Genomic DNA, 15,185 nt, shown 5'->3' with positions numbered 1-15,185 from the left:
CGGTGGGGAGGTGCCTGCGCAAGGCTTGGCCGTGGTGCTTTAGTAACTGTGTTCTCTGTAGTAAGGATGGAGACAGGTCGTGCTGGTGCTGAATTCCACGTTATAACGAGGGCTCATTGCGACTGGTTCTGCTTATGTGTTTCTGAAGCTCTCAGCAGCTCTTCCCAACCTTAACATGTGTGAGCCCTCTGGGCTCTTGCTAAACTGATTCTGAGCCAGCAGGTCAGGGGAGGCCCTGGGCTCTGTCCCTCCAGGGATGTAGTGCTGCTGGTCCCTAGAGCACACTTGAGCAGTAGGATTCTAAGACATGTCTCTGTGCAGTTCTCCTATTTGGCTTCAGTTGCTTCCCCTGTGTCTCAGCATTCCCTTATCTCATAAGGAAGTCTCACTAAGTCTAGGTTTGTGCTTTTTCAAGGTTGGCTATTAACAGCTTTGTCTTTCTTTTTCAAAAAATAGCAAAACACCGAATTGCTCATAAACCTCACTCCAAACCCAAAACTTCAGATATTTTTGGAGCAGATTTTGCAAATGATGTAAAATCCAAGGATCTGTTTGCTGACCAGGAACTGTGGGCTCGGCTTGAAGAACTGGAGCGAGAAGAGGAGTTGCTGGGCGAACTCTCTAGGTACCTGATGACAGTGATGCCTCCAGGAGAGTTGCTCCCACGCACAGCCCTCCCTGTCCTTTTCCTCGTTGGCACAATCGCACGCTCTTCTAGGAGAGCGCAGACACAGTGTCGGCATATCCGTGGCCCTGGCACCTAAAGGAAATGCCCGTTCTCTAGAATATTTCTTGCAGGGCTGTGTTCAGGTACATGCCGTGCACATGTGTACAGATGTGCTTGTCATCAGTGTCCCCATTTTTATAATTACAGCATTTCAGCCATAGTTTATACCATGAAGTGCTAAGATAAACCAGTAGTTGGCTTATAATAATTATGGATGTTATATATTACATTTTATTTTTATTTTTTTATTAAATATATCTTTATTGATTTTAGAGAGAGGAAGGGAGAGGGAGAGAGAGAGATAGAAACATTAATGATGAGAGAGTCATTGATCGGCTGCCTCCCTCAGGCCCCTGACTGGGGATCGAGCCCGCAACCTAGACATATGCCCTGACTGGGAATTGAACCCCGATCACCTGGATCCTAGCTTGATGCTCAGCCGCTAAGTCATGCCCGGCTGGGCTATATATTAGATTTTTAATGAAATATTTTTGTACTGTAGTCAGGATAATGTATATTTGAATAACTTGTTAAGAAGGGAAATTTGCTCTCAGTGTCAGTTTGTTACTCTCACATGTTTATCCTCGCTTTCCGCTGCACTTTTCTGTTTACTGAGCAGGTGGTTTGTAACTTGGTCAGGTGTTACATATATGAAAACTTCACCAAGCTGCTGCTGAAGTACACGTTAGCACTCGGAATTGTCAGAGTGCCCTGTGAAATCTGTCACTGCAGAGGCTCCTGTGTTATTCTGCTTAAGTGGTGTACCATATGCAGTAATTAGTTTCTGTGTAAAATAGGGCATGAAGCGCAAAGGATATATTTTTTCCTACTATTTAACCTACAAATTCTTAGGTCTTTTTGATGAACTCATACTATTTCAGTTTTAAAAATGAGTTTTGAATTTTGTGATTTTCTTGATCGTGATTTCTCTTTTTTTGAGTGATGGTATTTTGGTTTCCTTGCATTTTTGGTTTTGTTATTTTTATAGGGTCCTCAAATCCTTTGTAGAATGAAGCATGAAATATGTGCATGTATGTGTGTATAAATTATGTGCACATGTATAAATTCTTTATTTTTAAAAATTACAATATATGCTTGTGAATGTTCTGAATGTAGAAATAGATAGAAAATAAGAATGTTAATGTTCTATGGATTTAATCTCTGATCTTTAAACAGAGATAGATTCCTATGAATTTCTTACAAACTTCTGGTAGTATTAATTTATATTGTACTAGTTTTGTATGGCCAGTGTCCTCCTTGCAGAGATTTAAAAAATCACCAACTCTATTCTATTCATGTTTGAATAACTAAAGTGTATAAAATCAGGATAGGAACTAACGTCTTTCTGTTTATTTCAGAAAACTTTTATTAACCTAGAATTCTAGTTTAAAAAGTGTCCTATTCAAAATCTTCATTTTTACCCATTAAAAGGAACTGAAAATTAGAAGAGGTAAGATCGCAGTGTGTGTGTGTCTCATTTTGCTACTTTTCCCTTTTCCTCTGCTAGTGAGCCCGATACGGTGACTGCAAATGGAGACGACGCAGTGTCTCCCTCAGAGAAGGGACATGTGAGCAGACACACGACTCCCAGCTGTTGTCACGGGGACGCCGCTGGTTCAGAGCTGCTCAGTGGTCCAGTGAGCAGCTGCCTGAGCTGCTCCGTGAACAGTTCACATTCCTACCACAGTGATGAAGATGATGACGGTGACGACGATGATGAAAGTGTCCTTGATGCTTTAGGGGCTGGGGACAGCTCTGTACCAACCATATACTTTTCTCACACCGTCGAGCCTAAGAGGGTTGGTGTGTTTCCTTACTGATTTCCCATAGAGTTTGAACATCAGAACACATCGTCTGTGATAGTCTCTATCGGAGCAGTGTTAACTGATCAATATGTTGTTAACGCCAAATAAGAAAATCATCCTTTGCCTATTTTTCTGACCAATTTATCAAAAAAGAAAAAGGAAGAAACTGCCTAAATAGTTAGCTGGTATTGGGCTGTCGTTCTCTGAAGCTGCAATGGAATTGGATTGTTCGGGGTCTGGAAGGGGTTAGATTTGAGCGGCAACTGCTGTGGCTCCACCTGTCCCTCACTCAGAGTTTCCTTAGGAATTCTAGAGTTAATTATATTGTCGGCGTCTTGGTGTTTTGAGGATGTTTGAAAGTGACTGCATTAGTTAAATTTTTAATTATACCAGGTGGTTGTTTCTGTGTGGGCATAAAATGAATAGGAACATCATGAACAAGGAGGAAAAACTTAGGAGGAAGTAAAAATTAGCCTCATTTCTGATAAAGTAAATATAAACATCTGTGGGTGATCATGACTTCAGAACCTTGGCATTTTAGAGCCGGGGTTACTGTAGACATCTTCTAGCATAGGGTTTTAAGCTTCTCTTTAAGTATCCAAAGACATTTTTTCCTCCCATGGAGGGTATTTAGACTGAATGGAAACTGGTTGGCCCAGGGTGAAGACAGGCCAGGCCACCTGAACCCATTCCCTGCCCTCTGCCAGCTCCATACCCTTTGCTCAGGAGCTCCCAGGACTCATCTTTCTAATTGTCTTTCTCAAGGACACTGGAGACCACGGGGCTGGTTCGTGGTAGAACAGGGACTCCTTTGTCTCGGTTTGGTGCTCCTTCCCCACACGGTATCACTGCAGGAACTGCCTATTCAGTCCTAAGTGCCTGTGATGATTATTTAATGAAACATGTTTAAAACATATTTGATATTGCTCAGGTCCCTTAAGTTATCCCTGCTCTAATGTGAAGTGAAATAGTTAATCTGTGTTTTTTTTAATGTTCTAATACTTCAAACTAAAGGGAACACATAGTGAATTTTGTGATTCTTCGGGCTTTAAATATTTTCATACTTTCAGTTAGATGAAGCAGGAGGGATAAATGATATTTGCAGGAATGTTAGGGGAAGACCAGTCACTCATAGGGCCGCACAGTATAAATGCTGAGTAGGGATACCAGAGGAACACACAGCCTGAACAGGGTTGGTTTCACTTTTCAGTTCGATTTCTAAAAATTAGAGGTGTTAAAAAATTTTTAAATATTTAAGCATTCTCTAATATTGCTTTTATGACTTAAATTTCATATTGTTATAGTTGTTCTCTTTGTTTTGAAATGGATGATGTAAACCAAAAATTTATGTCAAGTGGGGTCACGTGACAGCTTATAGTAAATAATACAGCATGTAGTTCAGTGTACAATTGATCTAACGATGCAGGTATTAGTGTGTATGTGACTTCTCACTCTCCAAACTTAGCTATTAACAGAAAACATATTTACTAGGACTATCGAATTTATCGATACTGCAAGTTCAGGTCCTCCGTTTACCAGGTGACTCGTGTCAGCACCTGTATCAGTACTGTCTTACATGACATAACACTGCAGACGTTATGCGTCACTAGCCCTGGACATCGGTCATCAGGATATGTGGAGGAGAAGTTCTGCTCATGTCCAGGTGTGCCGTTCACGCATTGATGGCGCCGTGGCAGCCCGACTGCTTTACGCCAGGTGTGTGTGGTCCATACGACCGCCTCCCTCTCGTGAGGCCATCTCCAAAGGTTTCCAGTGTAGTTATTGAAAATATCGCGGATGAGTGGACCTGTGCAGTTCAGACCTATGTTGTTCAAGGGTCTCTGTCTTTTGCTTTCTGTATGAAAAGTCACTGAAGACGAGTCAGTCGTCATTGAGGTATAACTCGATGTTGTCGAGTCTGTGGAGGTTAGGGAAGGATGTTTTACCCTGTCTGACACTATGTCGTTTCCGTGGCAAGATCATAGATGGCCTGTCTCCTAGTGCCTTCATTTCTGAGTGCGTTGGTTTTCATTTTGATTTCTCAAAATGATTGTCATTTTTTGCTGTGAACTTTTTAGGTTCGAATAAATACTGGAAAAAATACCACTTTAAAATTCAGTGAAAAGAAGGAAGAAGCCAAACGGAAGCGAAGGAACAGCTGTGGCGGTGGCCACCCAGCCCCGGAGCTGCCTACAATCAGGACCCCTGCAGACATCTACAGGTGGGTGGGCCCTCAGCACAGCAGCCGAGTGTTTGCAGGGTGTTGGTCCCGTAGGCTGTCGTGGCCACTGAGGTGTCCCCTAGCAGCCAACTGGCCACCATGGCTCCCGGTCCAGAGCCTTGGAGTGTCCCTCACTTTCCTCCTTTCCCCCTCTTGGTCAGTGCTTTTAAAACATTCCCAATTGATCTACTAAAAAAATGTTGTATGTTAACTTTGGTATGTGTTTCTGGTGGGCTGGGTAGCACTGAGTGGAGGCTCCTCTTCACGGGGCCCAAGGAGAGTGCTGCTCCAGCTTTTGTTGAGACTGGGTCACTGGAACTTCCTGACTGTTTTCATGATCCATGTTTGTGGAAATTGCAAAAACTGTTAACTGTCTTGTAAGTAGGTTTAAATTATAGGTAGAATTTTGGCAAATCAAGCTATTGTCACCCAGAACATGTTCATAAATAGTGCTTTGTTTTATTAGGCCCCCACATTATATTTTTCAAAACGATATGAAATATGTCATTTGAGGCTTCAAAATTACTTTGTGAAAATTTTAGATACATGTTTGAGTAAAACATTTCAGGTTAATTTCTGGAAAAGGTTTCAGAAATGCTGGTAAACGTCTCCGTGTGTGCTCCTGAAGAGGGTGTGCTCTGTGACCTGCAGGGTCTTCGTGGACCTCGTGAATGGGGAGTACATGCCCCGGAAGTCGATCCTGAAGTCTCGCAGCCGGGAGGACAGCGTCTGTAGCGACACTAGCGAGAGCAGCGCTGCTGACTTTGACGAGCGCCGCGGGCTCCTGAGGAGCGTCAGCTGCGAGGAGGCCACTTGCAGCGATGCCAGTGAGAGCATTTTGGAAGAGGAACAGGAGCAGCATCAGGAGGCACCTTCGCCTGTGTCGGGAGTGCCTGAGGTGTGTGCACTCCGACCCTGTCGTTCTGTGTCCTTGACCAAGTCTCGTGAAGAAGTGGTGGCCTCTCTTCGGAGGGCACACGGTTCCTTGTCCCTATTCCACGTGGCTCCTGTGGGTATTGAAAAGATATTTCTTTAAGAGACCTTCCTCTCCTTGTGTTAAAAGTGCAGCTGTTACACCTCCCAGGTGTAGTTTATAAATTGTTAATGTTCTTGTCTTTAAACTATTTTATTTTATATATTTATTTATTGCAGTTGAACAACTGGGTAATGGCACTGTTTATCTTGTACCTTTACTTTACACATACATTTATTCTCCGAAGTCATAGGACCTAATGAATTCTAGGCTTGTACTTTTTTTGATAACTAATAATTTATAAAAAAGCCCACAATTCAAGTGATACATTGTCTTAACTAATTTTGTAGTGTGATACACGGTGTTCGTGAGAGTCTACATGTCAGATTTTAGTTTGTACATAATGAGTTCTTAGAAGATGTAAGAGGAGATTCCAATATGAGAAATCTTTTTAAAACATAACAATTTGATTTTTATACATCTTTATGTAAAAGGATATGTAAAGGTGAATCTTGGTTATATTCCCAGCACTTTGCACACTGTGCACTCATGACTTGTGTATCAGTGGAACACGCAGTTGGCCAGTGATCCAGCAAACACCTAGGGGCCTGAGTCATTGTGGAGCATTTGGTTTCCGTCACTGAGCTAATGGAGTTAGGTTTCGAGGCCAGTGCTCCTCTCCACTGGCATCCGCGTGGTTGTTTTCCAGTTTCCACTCTTTCCTTTACTCCTCACCCAGGGAATGGGGATATTTTTTCCATTGATTTATGGGGGGGGAGACACATCGATTGGTTGCCTCCCACACTTGCCCTGACCAAGGCCGCGGATCTAACCTGCAACCCAGGTATGTGCCCTGATGGGGAATTGAACCCAAGGCCCTTGGGCGGGGGCGGCGGCTGGCACTCTAACCCTGAGCCACACTGGCTGGGCTCAGGTTCCACTCTTAAATAAAGCTGAGGCAAGATGCAGTGAGCTGCTCGTATAACTGCAGAGCCGGACACCACAGGAGAGGCACCACTGCTCTAGACCGCGTGTGGGCTGCAGGCCCGTGGCCCCTCGGCACAGCGCTTCCATCAGCTGGTATCTGACACCAAGTAGCATTTTTTATTTTAATACCTTATTTTTCACAGCATGAGCTGGACATAAATGTGTGAAAGTTGAGGACCTTTTATTTACCCATTTTTGGTAAATAATGGCTTAAATGTCTGGCTTTTATTTACCAAAAATGGGCAAATAAAAGGTATTTATTTTACCTTTTGTTTTCATGGACTTATATTTGGTGGTGTGATTAAGATATTTTAATGGTATTTGATTTCTCTACACAATTTGTATTTTGATGTTTTGTTTTTTTGCCCCAAAATCTTGTGAGTTTACTTTTAATGAAAAGAAATGTGTAATTGACAAATACAGGATAAAGGATTTTGTGGGCATCTTACTTGTGTTTTATTACCATCCTCTGATTTTTGTCTTGCAGGCTTTTTCTGGAACTGTAATAGAAAAGGAATTGTCATCACCCTGCTTAACCCCCAACCCGGCTGCGGCCCATCCTGTGCTGCCCACAATCCCTGAGCGGAGAGAAGTCCCCTCAGAAGCGTCAGAGGTTACCAAGAGGGTTTCCAAGTTCAAAGCTGCCAGACTGCAGCAGAAAAACTAGGCCCTGTCTGGAAGTGGGAATTGGTATCCTAAAACCTAGTTTTGCATTCATTTAGAACATATATTGCAAATACGTTCTGCATAGTTTGGAATAAGGTGTCCTGAGTTAATTTGGAAGCAAGTTCTCGAATTCCTATCAGTGATATCCAAGAGTTTTCAAAGTCAGCGTTTGAGTACTTTAATAGTCAGCTTGTTTGTTAATTCTCTGTCAACACCCTGGTCTAAGTTGCCTTATGATGCAGCGGCAGCTTTCAAATTATTTTTCAAAGAATACTGTTTTTGTGCATTGTTTTTGTGTTTCTAACTAAATACAGGCAGTTTTGAACCAGCTGTGATGTGCATACCATATGGACCATTTTAAAGAAACTTTTAAGATTTCAGATAGATTCAACAATTATATCACTTGCTTTAGCATTTGAAAGGCACTTTAAAAAAATCTACTTCTTGTAGGTTTTGCAGCTAGGTGGCTATTTAAAACCCTCCCTGTGACTGCCGCTGTGTCACCTTGACGGCAGGAAGCCCCATGTAGCCTGTGGGAAAGTTTCTTTGTTGAAAGAATGGAATTTTGTAAAACTTTTCTTTTTTTCAAGTAAAAATTTTATGAAACTTGGTCTTGAAAATGTTGCGAACTTTATGATTCAGAATTGAGTGTGGAAATGCCTGGCTTATATGTGTGCTGCACACACTGTGCCCGCACTGTGCAGTGCATCCCTGCATCCTCGTAGTGCCACGGGCCGCTGTTCCTGCCATGCGCGGTGTTACCTGGTGTGGTGGTTGGGAGAGAAAGAAAGGTTGTCTTCATGCTTAAAAGAAGATTTTCAAATAGGAGATTTTATGTTCTAATCTTTCCAACACTTTCATTGTCTAAGGCTACTTCCTTGTTAATATTTGAAATATCATATTTACATTTGGCAAAACTCCTTAAAATACAGAAATTTATTCTAACACAGAAAATTACATCGCAACTGCTAATCCTTAGCTTGATGCTAACATGTAGCTTTTAAAAAGCAGTCTGCATTGGTCCTAAAATAAGCCATCAATGCCAGTACACCCCCATTCATGGCTGGATATTTGAAGGCTATTTATAGCTGCTTTAATGAATTCTTGCTTAAACAAAGTGAAATTATGTCCTAGAAAAGTGGAAGCTGTTTGTAACTGGAACAGCACAGCTGTAAAAGTTTCATGAAGATGTGTTTTAATAATCGGGCAAGCCCAAATCCCCACGCACTAATGGTAAATGCTGGAGATAGGTTTTTTGGTAAATTCTGGTAAACTGTGCATACATTTTTAGTTAAAAACTGTTTTTCTCTCAGCTCGTTCCCACAAAACTCCAAACCAAAGCATGAGTCCAATTAGAGTGCTTAGAGGAGCTGCGTCCCCAGCTGCTGTGGGCGATGTCCTGTGCTGGCAGGAGTGCATGGTGGCTGTGTGGTCCTCAGACGTGGATGTTAGAGCACGGTCGTGAACGAATTCTCCGTGTTCTGAGCCTCGCCTTGGGCCTGCTGTTCATGCAGTTGGTCACTTCTCGGAAATAGATGGATGTTTCCTCTAGGAGGAGATGGCAGGAGAAGCAGACGGTGTTGCTGACGTTTCCATGTGGTAGCTCTTCTCTCGGATTCACATTTCACCCGAAGCTGCTCTGCTGTGGTCTCTGTAAACCACTGTAAAACAGAACAGACTAAACCTGTGATTTAGACCTGAGAAAAGCTGCAAAATCAGCTCAGAGACCCCACACACCTGCCTCTCACTAGCTTTTCCTACTATCCCAGCATCTTGTACGACTGCAGTCCATTTCCCACGGCGAGGTTCCCGTCGCACTGGGAGACTGAGCAGTCCCTCTATCCTTTCCTGGGCCAGGCCCTGCCCCAGGCCCCCTGCTCCTTGGCCTCCACCAGCCTCTGGCTGCACTTCCTTCTTCCTGCTCTCCCACGACCTGGACATTTTAAAGAGCACTGGTCAGCCGTTTTGTGGGCTGTTCCTCATTGTGGGTCTGCAGAGCGAGGCTTTGCGCTTTAGGCTAGAGGTGTATCCTGTTGAGAGGCTCGTGTCCAGGACGCATTCTGGCATCTGTGTGGCTCATTTTCACACTTTCCCTCCATTGCTTGCGCAGGGTGGTGCCCGCCGGTTTCTCCACTGTAATGGTACAGTTTTCCTTTTTTGTAGTTAGTATCTTAGGGAGGTACTTTGAGATCAGATAGATACTCTCTTTGGCCTGAAACATAACCCTGCTCATTTTTGCACTAATCGGTGGATCTGGTCTGTAAGTTAGTCCTGTGCTGTTCGCCTGACCTTGATTTTCTGTTTTGCCCTTTCCTCTACATCTGCTTCTCAGAATTCTTCTGTAATGAAAGGCTGTGCTTCCCCGGCCTTTTACTAGCTTATTTCATTATTTATAACAGTATGGACTTGGATATTTGTTTTATACTATAGGTTAAAATCCACTATTGTTTTGTTTGGTCAGATTGTTCTACTTTTGACCATTAGGTACTCCTGTGAGTTGGCTCCTGAATTCTTTCGACAAAACCCCACCCTTTTCTGAATACTTCCATTCTGATACCATAGAATGTTACAGGCTTATCCTTTCATGCTCCAGCCTTGGACTCATCAACCACCTTCTCTAAGCCCAGGTTCTGCTTATTGGAGACAGGTGGTTAAGCACCAACCTCTTCTCATGTAGGTGTGTGTGCTGCTGTTTGTTGGGCTGTCATTGCTTCTAGGCCCTTCAGAGGCTAGAGCTAGGAAATTATGTATATGAGTGAGTACACATATCTGTGTATTTGCCTGTGTATGTATGTAATTAAAAAACATGAGTTTATACATATACTTCTGTTCCTAACCTAATGCCGCAGGATTCGTTTCAGTTTCTCCTTATTTGTGACATCTTTCTCTAACAGTGGAAAACCTGGCTCCTATTACCTACAGCCTTTCTACTTATTTTTAAAAATCCAGTATACTCATAAAAGCAGTTGCGTCGTGTTCAACCTTGCCCTAGGAGAGAGGCATTGATGAACAGCACTACACTATGCATGTTCCCTTCTGCTCTCCAGCTCTTTAAGTATGGGCCAAGTGCCTCCTCCAGAGGCTTAGGTAGGCCCTCTTTTCCCAGCCCTTCCTGGTGATGGTACGCATTTGTCATGTTCCATTTGGGGTTCGCTCCATGTCTTGGTTTGGTTTTAATGGCTTATTTTGGGGGAAACCTTGTGGTTCTAAGAGTCATAGCTCCGTAAAAAGATAAACAGAGAAGCCTCTCTCCCGTCTCATTCCTGCCACCGTTGCTGTCACTAACTGTGACACATTCTCAATTTCTTGTTCTTTGTGATCTGGATGGTGTGGAAGGTGTGGGCCAGGGGATTATATAGAATGCTGCTCACTCTGGGTTTGCCCTGTGCTTCCTTGTGGTTGGCCTGGGCTGTGTGTTTTGGGGAGATCACAGAGCCGGGTGCCTCTTTTCCTGCCACATCACGGTGTTAATCTTGACCGCTTCCTGAAGTTGCTGGTTGGCTTCTCTGCTCTGATGTGCTGAGGTTCAGAGTGCTGTCTTGGGAGGGGGGCCAGGGCTTACAGGACCACCCTTATTTGTGTCCTCTTGTCCAGGCATCTCAGCCTTGTCCTATCTGTTGTCCTCTGAAAACACGCATGTCTCACTTTTTGTGCAGCCTTCCAGCTGTTTAGGGCAGAGGGCAGGTTCTGCACCAGTTCTGCCTGGCAGCCTGGCGTCAGAAGTCCTGACAGTTTGTTGATGGGAGTGTCTCTCATCTGCACCCAGCTGAGGGCTGGCCTGTGGTGACACGTTCCTGGGGGCCTCCACCCCACCTGCCCCCTTGAGCTGTGGCAGAGAGAAACACATGTCCCTGCTGTGTTTCCGACAGTGGGAAGTGTTTTCCTAGTCTGTCCTTTCACTCTGGCTGCCGCCTTCCTGGGCCCAGCTTCCCCCTGTGTCCTTCATTGAGCCCAAGGACTTGACTCCTGTTTCCTGAGCATTTAGAGCAGGAACCTGTCGGCTGGCTCCCAGGCAGCTCTAACTGGTTGGGAGTATGCTGGCTTTTTCTTTTCTTGTAGCCAACTGGTGATTGCTCTAACTTTCTTGTAAACCAGGTTCTATATTTGAGAAGGTATTTGTCACCTTTTATCCAGCATTTCTAGAGGCCTCACAGCAGGAGGGCTGATGGTATCACCGCCTGTAGCATCCTAGGGCATTTTCTCTGCACAGTGCTGTTCTAAGTCTAGAGGGGACACACTGCCTTCGAGTGGCAGGTTTGACCTGGGAAGGCAGGTCCATTGTTTGGGCCAGAGGAGAAAACGGGAGGTGCTTTAGGACATGTGGGGAGGGCTCAGACTTGGTCACAAATCCTCTGAGGTAAGAGAGTTGGCACCTACTCCGTGTCGGTGCTTCAGGTAGGCTGGGGACCAGCAGGGTTCACGGGTGGAAAGAATCTTAGTGTTCTTACCGGGGACAGCGCTAATAAAATTAGAACCTACCCTAGGTGTTACTGCGCTGTGTTCAAGTCACAAGACCCCTGAGTCTCTTAGTGAACACGCATCTTTGCAGATGAAAAATATTTTCTTGGGATCCATGATTTCTTTGCCAGTGTATATTTGGGGTCGTGGAAGCAAGTGAAGGGGAGTGGGGGATGTCAGTGGCCACTTGGCGGTGGAGCCTCTTTGCAGAGGCACTGGCTCAAGTGGGTGGGAATCTCAGCAACAGTGAACACAGGTGTGTCCTTTAGAGCTGGCCTTGGTATCTAAGATGGAGAGCCAGTGCCAACTGGACCCACCCGTGGTCACGAAGGCAGAGACATGTGTGTAATTCTCTGCAGTTACTAGGAATCACTCAAGGAACACTTACTAGGAGCCAACTGAGGTGCAACCAGGGAGTAGCACTCAGACGCTCTTTAGAGAATTGAGGCAAATACTGACACGAGTGACACTCCCTCGTGTAGAAACGTGGCCCGAGACCACGTCTGGCTCCTGGGCCGGCTCTGCACTCCACACTCGGTGTCCTTGTGCTTTGGACTGTGTGTGAGGACTTGATCTCTGTGTCCTTTCAGAGGGAGCAGGTCTCAAAGGCCCCGTCAGTGTAAGGACCCTGCAGAGTCAGGAATCAGGAAACATTTCTGGAAATGTATTGGCTTCTGAAAAGCAAGGAGAGAGGTAACGGTACCTAGAATGGATGAAAGGTAAGAAAACACAACAGATCCACTGGTTTCCAAAATGTTTGGGGGGAATTACTTCTTATGTTACAGCGCAATCAGCTGTGTTGGCCTGGGTGGGAACGTCCCCGTGTTTGTCAGGTGAGGGCCCGAGTCTCGTGACTGTGGGACTCGAGGGTCCACACTGGAAAGGCTGTGCCTGTCACTGCTTTTCACACCCTCCGCCTTGGTGAGATTTAATGGCTTCAGCACCTTTGGGGCATTTGTTCTGTTTCTTCTGAGTTCTTGAACAGTAAGTGTTTTTGTTTTTTAAAGTAGTTGGTTTTTTTAAAAATATATCTTTATTTTCAGAGAGAGGAAGGGAGAGGGAGAGAGAGATAGAAACATCAATGATGAGAGAGTTGCCATTGATCGGGGGCTGCCTCCTGCATGCCCCCGGCTGGGGATCGAGCCCACAACCCGGGCACGTGCCTTGACTGGGAATTGAACTGTGATCTCCTGGATCCTAGGTCGATGCTCAACCGCTGAGCCACGCCCGGGTGGGGTGAACAGTAAGTTTAAAATGCCCGGATGGCACAGAACCCAGGAGTTGGGCCCAAGTGCCTGGGGCTGCGGACCAGACCCCGCTCCTTCATGGAAACACCCATCCTCACGGGCAGGGTGCTCGGGGCCGGGAAAGCCACAGCCGTCAGTCAGTGGGCTGGACTCTGCCCACGAGGCCTGGCCTGGCGGTGGAAGCCGGAAACGACGCTGCCGCCCTGATGATGGCGAAGGCAGCTGTCCCCGGGGTTCATTTCAGCCAGTACCGGCTTCCGCAGAGGGTGCAGGCGAGGGGAATCAGATGTGTGTATTTGGCATGCAATATTTTTGTATTACAAATAGCTGCATTCTAACCCACATTAACCCCATGATATGTGAATTTTGCCAACTCCTGCTGTGTCTTTTAAATCAAATCCAGTAAATCACTATGAATGTTCTCATTGCTAAACAAACTAGTCCTCCAGCGGAGGAACTTTAACTCTGTGCTGCAGATGAGACAGCCGAAGACAAATGGGCCATCTCTGTTAATTACGTAGTTTAATTGATCAAAACCTCCGGATAGGGTTTTATTTATAGCAGTTTTGCTCAGTATCAAATTCTGTCCTATCTGAGAGCTCGGGAGTTGCATATTGGGGGTCATTACGACATACGCTGTTATTCAGCCTCTGCTGACCTTATTAAGGACCTTTTTTTGGGTCCGGTTCATGTCACCATATGAAATGGCTTTTAATTGAGATGACCAGCGGCCGTTGGGTTGCTCCACCCCCGCTGTCCATGCGGCACGGAGCGCTTTTCATTTTTGCTCTATTGATCAGGCAGCAGTTTGCTTGAACTATATTCAGAACCTGGTGGAGGAGTCGGGGGTGGAGGGGTGGAGAGCTTTCTCCAGCTGCTCTTCCTGCTGCTGGCTTCTGTGGCGAGGCCCACCGTTCACATGCAGCTCACACGCAGGCCAGTAGGTAGCAGTGGCGAGCAGAGGCCCGGCAGGGCTGCCAGTCAGTGGTTATAAATTATTATTCATTTCTGTTATAGGTGGGGTGTGCAGTCAGTTACAGTAACAATTACCAGGACTAGCGGTTTCCTAGGCAACGGTCCCCCTCACTCATGCTGTTGCCGGGAGAGGGCCTGTGCAGCATGGCGGTGCTGTGTTCTGAGGTTGGCCCCCGCCCAGGCCGGGCTGGTGGCCGCATCCGAGGTCGCGCTCACGCATGCCGCCCCGGCCGCCTGGAAAGCAGCCCGTGTGGGGCCTCTGCCACCTCCCTTGCCTTTAAGGACCAGGGCTCTAAAAACGCAAATCCCCTATCCTGCTTGGTAATGTTGGTTTGATTTCTGCAAGTTGGAGAATGTTTTATATTTGATTTATATTGGAAATAGTGGGTCATTTCATTTTTAAGCTTTATCATTGACCAGAAATGTGCAGAGACAGACCTGAAAGCAGACATCTCTGTAGGATGGCCATGTCTGTTGTTTATAGTTTTATGAAAGTTGTTCATAAAGAGGAGGGTGACACTCTTCCTGCAGGAGAGGGTGGTCCTGTCTGGGGCCAGGGATCACGGGAGCCACATCTACCTCCAGGTGCGGGAATCACACCCCACACTGCGGATCTTCCATTTTACTGAACTTCCATCAGGTGCTGTGTGTGTTAAAGGAGTATCTGCCGTGAACGACGATAGGGATTCATGTTTCAGCCTGTGGAGAGGCGCAGTGTTTATCCATTTACAAGGAGCCGCCATCCCAGGTCTCCACCCTGCTAGAAGGTGACGGGCGTTCGGGACGTTGCCTCACTCTGCATATTGATCACCCCGTGTTCTCGGTGAGATGGAGGCTGTCTTCCCCTCAGTGTGCGTGGTGTGCGGGAGACAGCCCTGGAGTGCCGTCACCACTGATTGCACCATCTATGGGCCAGGCTGCCGTGTTTTGGAGCTTTTTATGCATTCTTCAGCTTTGTGGAGGGTCGGTCCTCTGTCCCCAGCACAGTCAGCCCTCCCCTTCTGTCACCTGCTGCCCCTCTGGTAACTGGCAGGACACTGTCCCTGTTGCCCTGGAGGAACCTTAGCATCTCCTGCTGGCCCACAGCTCTGTGTGGGGAGGTGGGAGCCTCCGGTCCGGCACAGCA

At 45.9% G+C, this 15,185-nt stretch overlaps 1 protein-coding gene across 1 annotated transcript in view; it reads left to right on the top strand.

Moving 5' to 3' along the window:
- Window positions 1-7,990, top strand: part of URI1 (URI1 prefoldin like chaperone) — a 33,067-nt gene extending 25,077 nt beyond the window's left edge. Inside the window, exons 6-10 of the mRNA XM_087827131.1 lie at window positions 457-625; window positions 2,235-2,526; window positions 4,611-4,753; window positions 5,405-5,651; window positions 7,201-7,990. Coding sequence (XP_087683257.1) covers window positions 457-625; window positions 2,235-2,526; window positions 4,611-4,753; window positions 5,405-5,651; window positions 7,201-7,380 — 1,031 coding nt within the window. The 3' untranslated portion in view covers window positions 7,381-7,990. The remainder of the gene's footprint in view (window positions 1-456; window positions 626-2,234; window positions 2,527-4,610; window positions 4,754-5,404; window positions 5,652-7,200) is intronic.
- Window positions 7,991-15,185: the final 7,195 nt, after the last annotated feature.

Source organism: Miniopterus natalensis, chromosome 18, assembly GCF_054644295.1.
Source record: "Miniopterus natalensis isolate mMinNat1 chromosome 18, mMinNat1.hap1, whole genome shotgun sequence".
Lineage (NCBI taxonomy): Eukaryota > Metazoa > Chordata > Mammalia > Chiroptera > Miniopteridae > Miniopterus > Miniopterus natalensis.
Note: the sequence above shows the minus strand (reverse complement) of the source record. Positions and strands in the feature narration are given on the sequence as shown.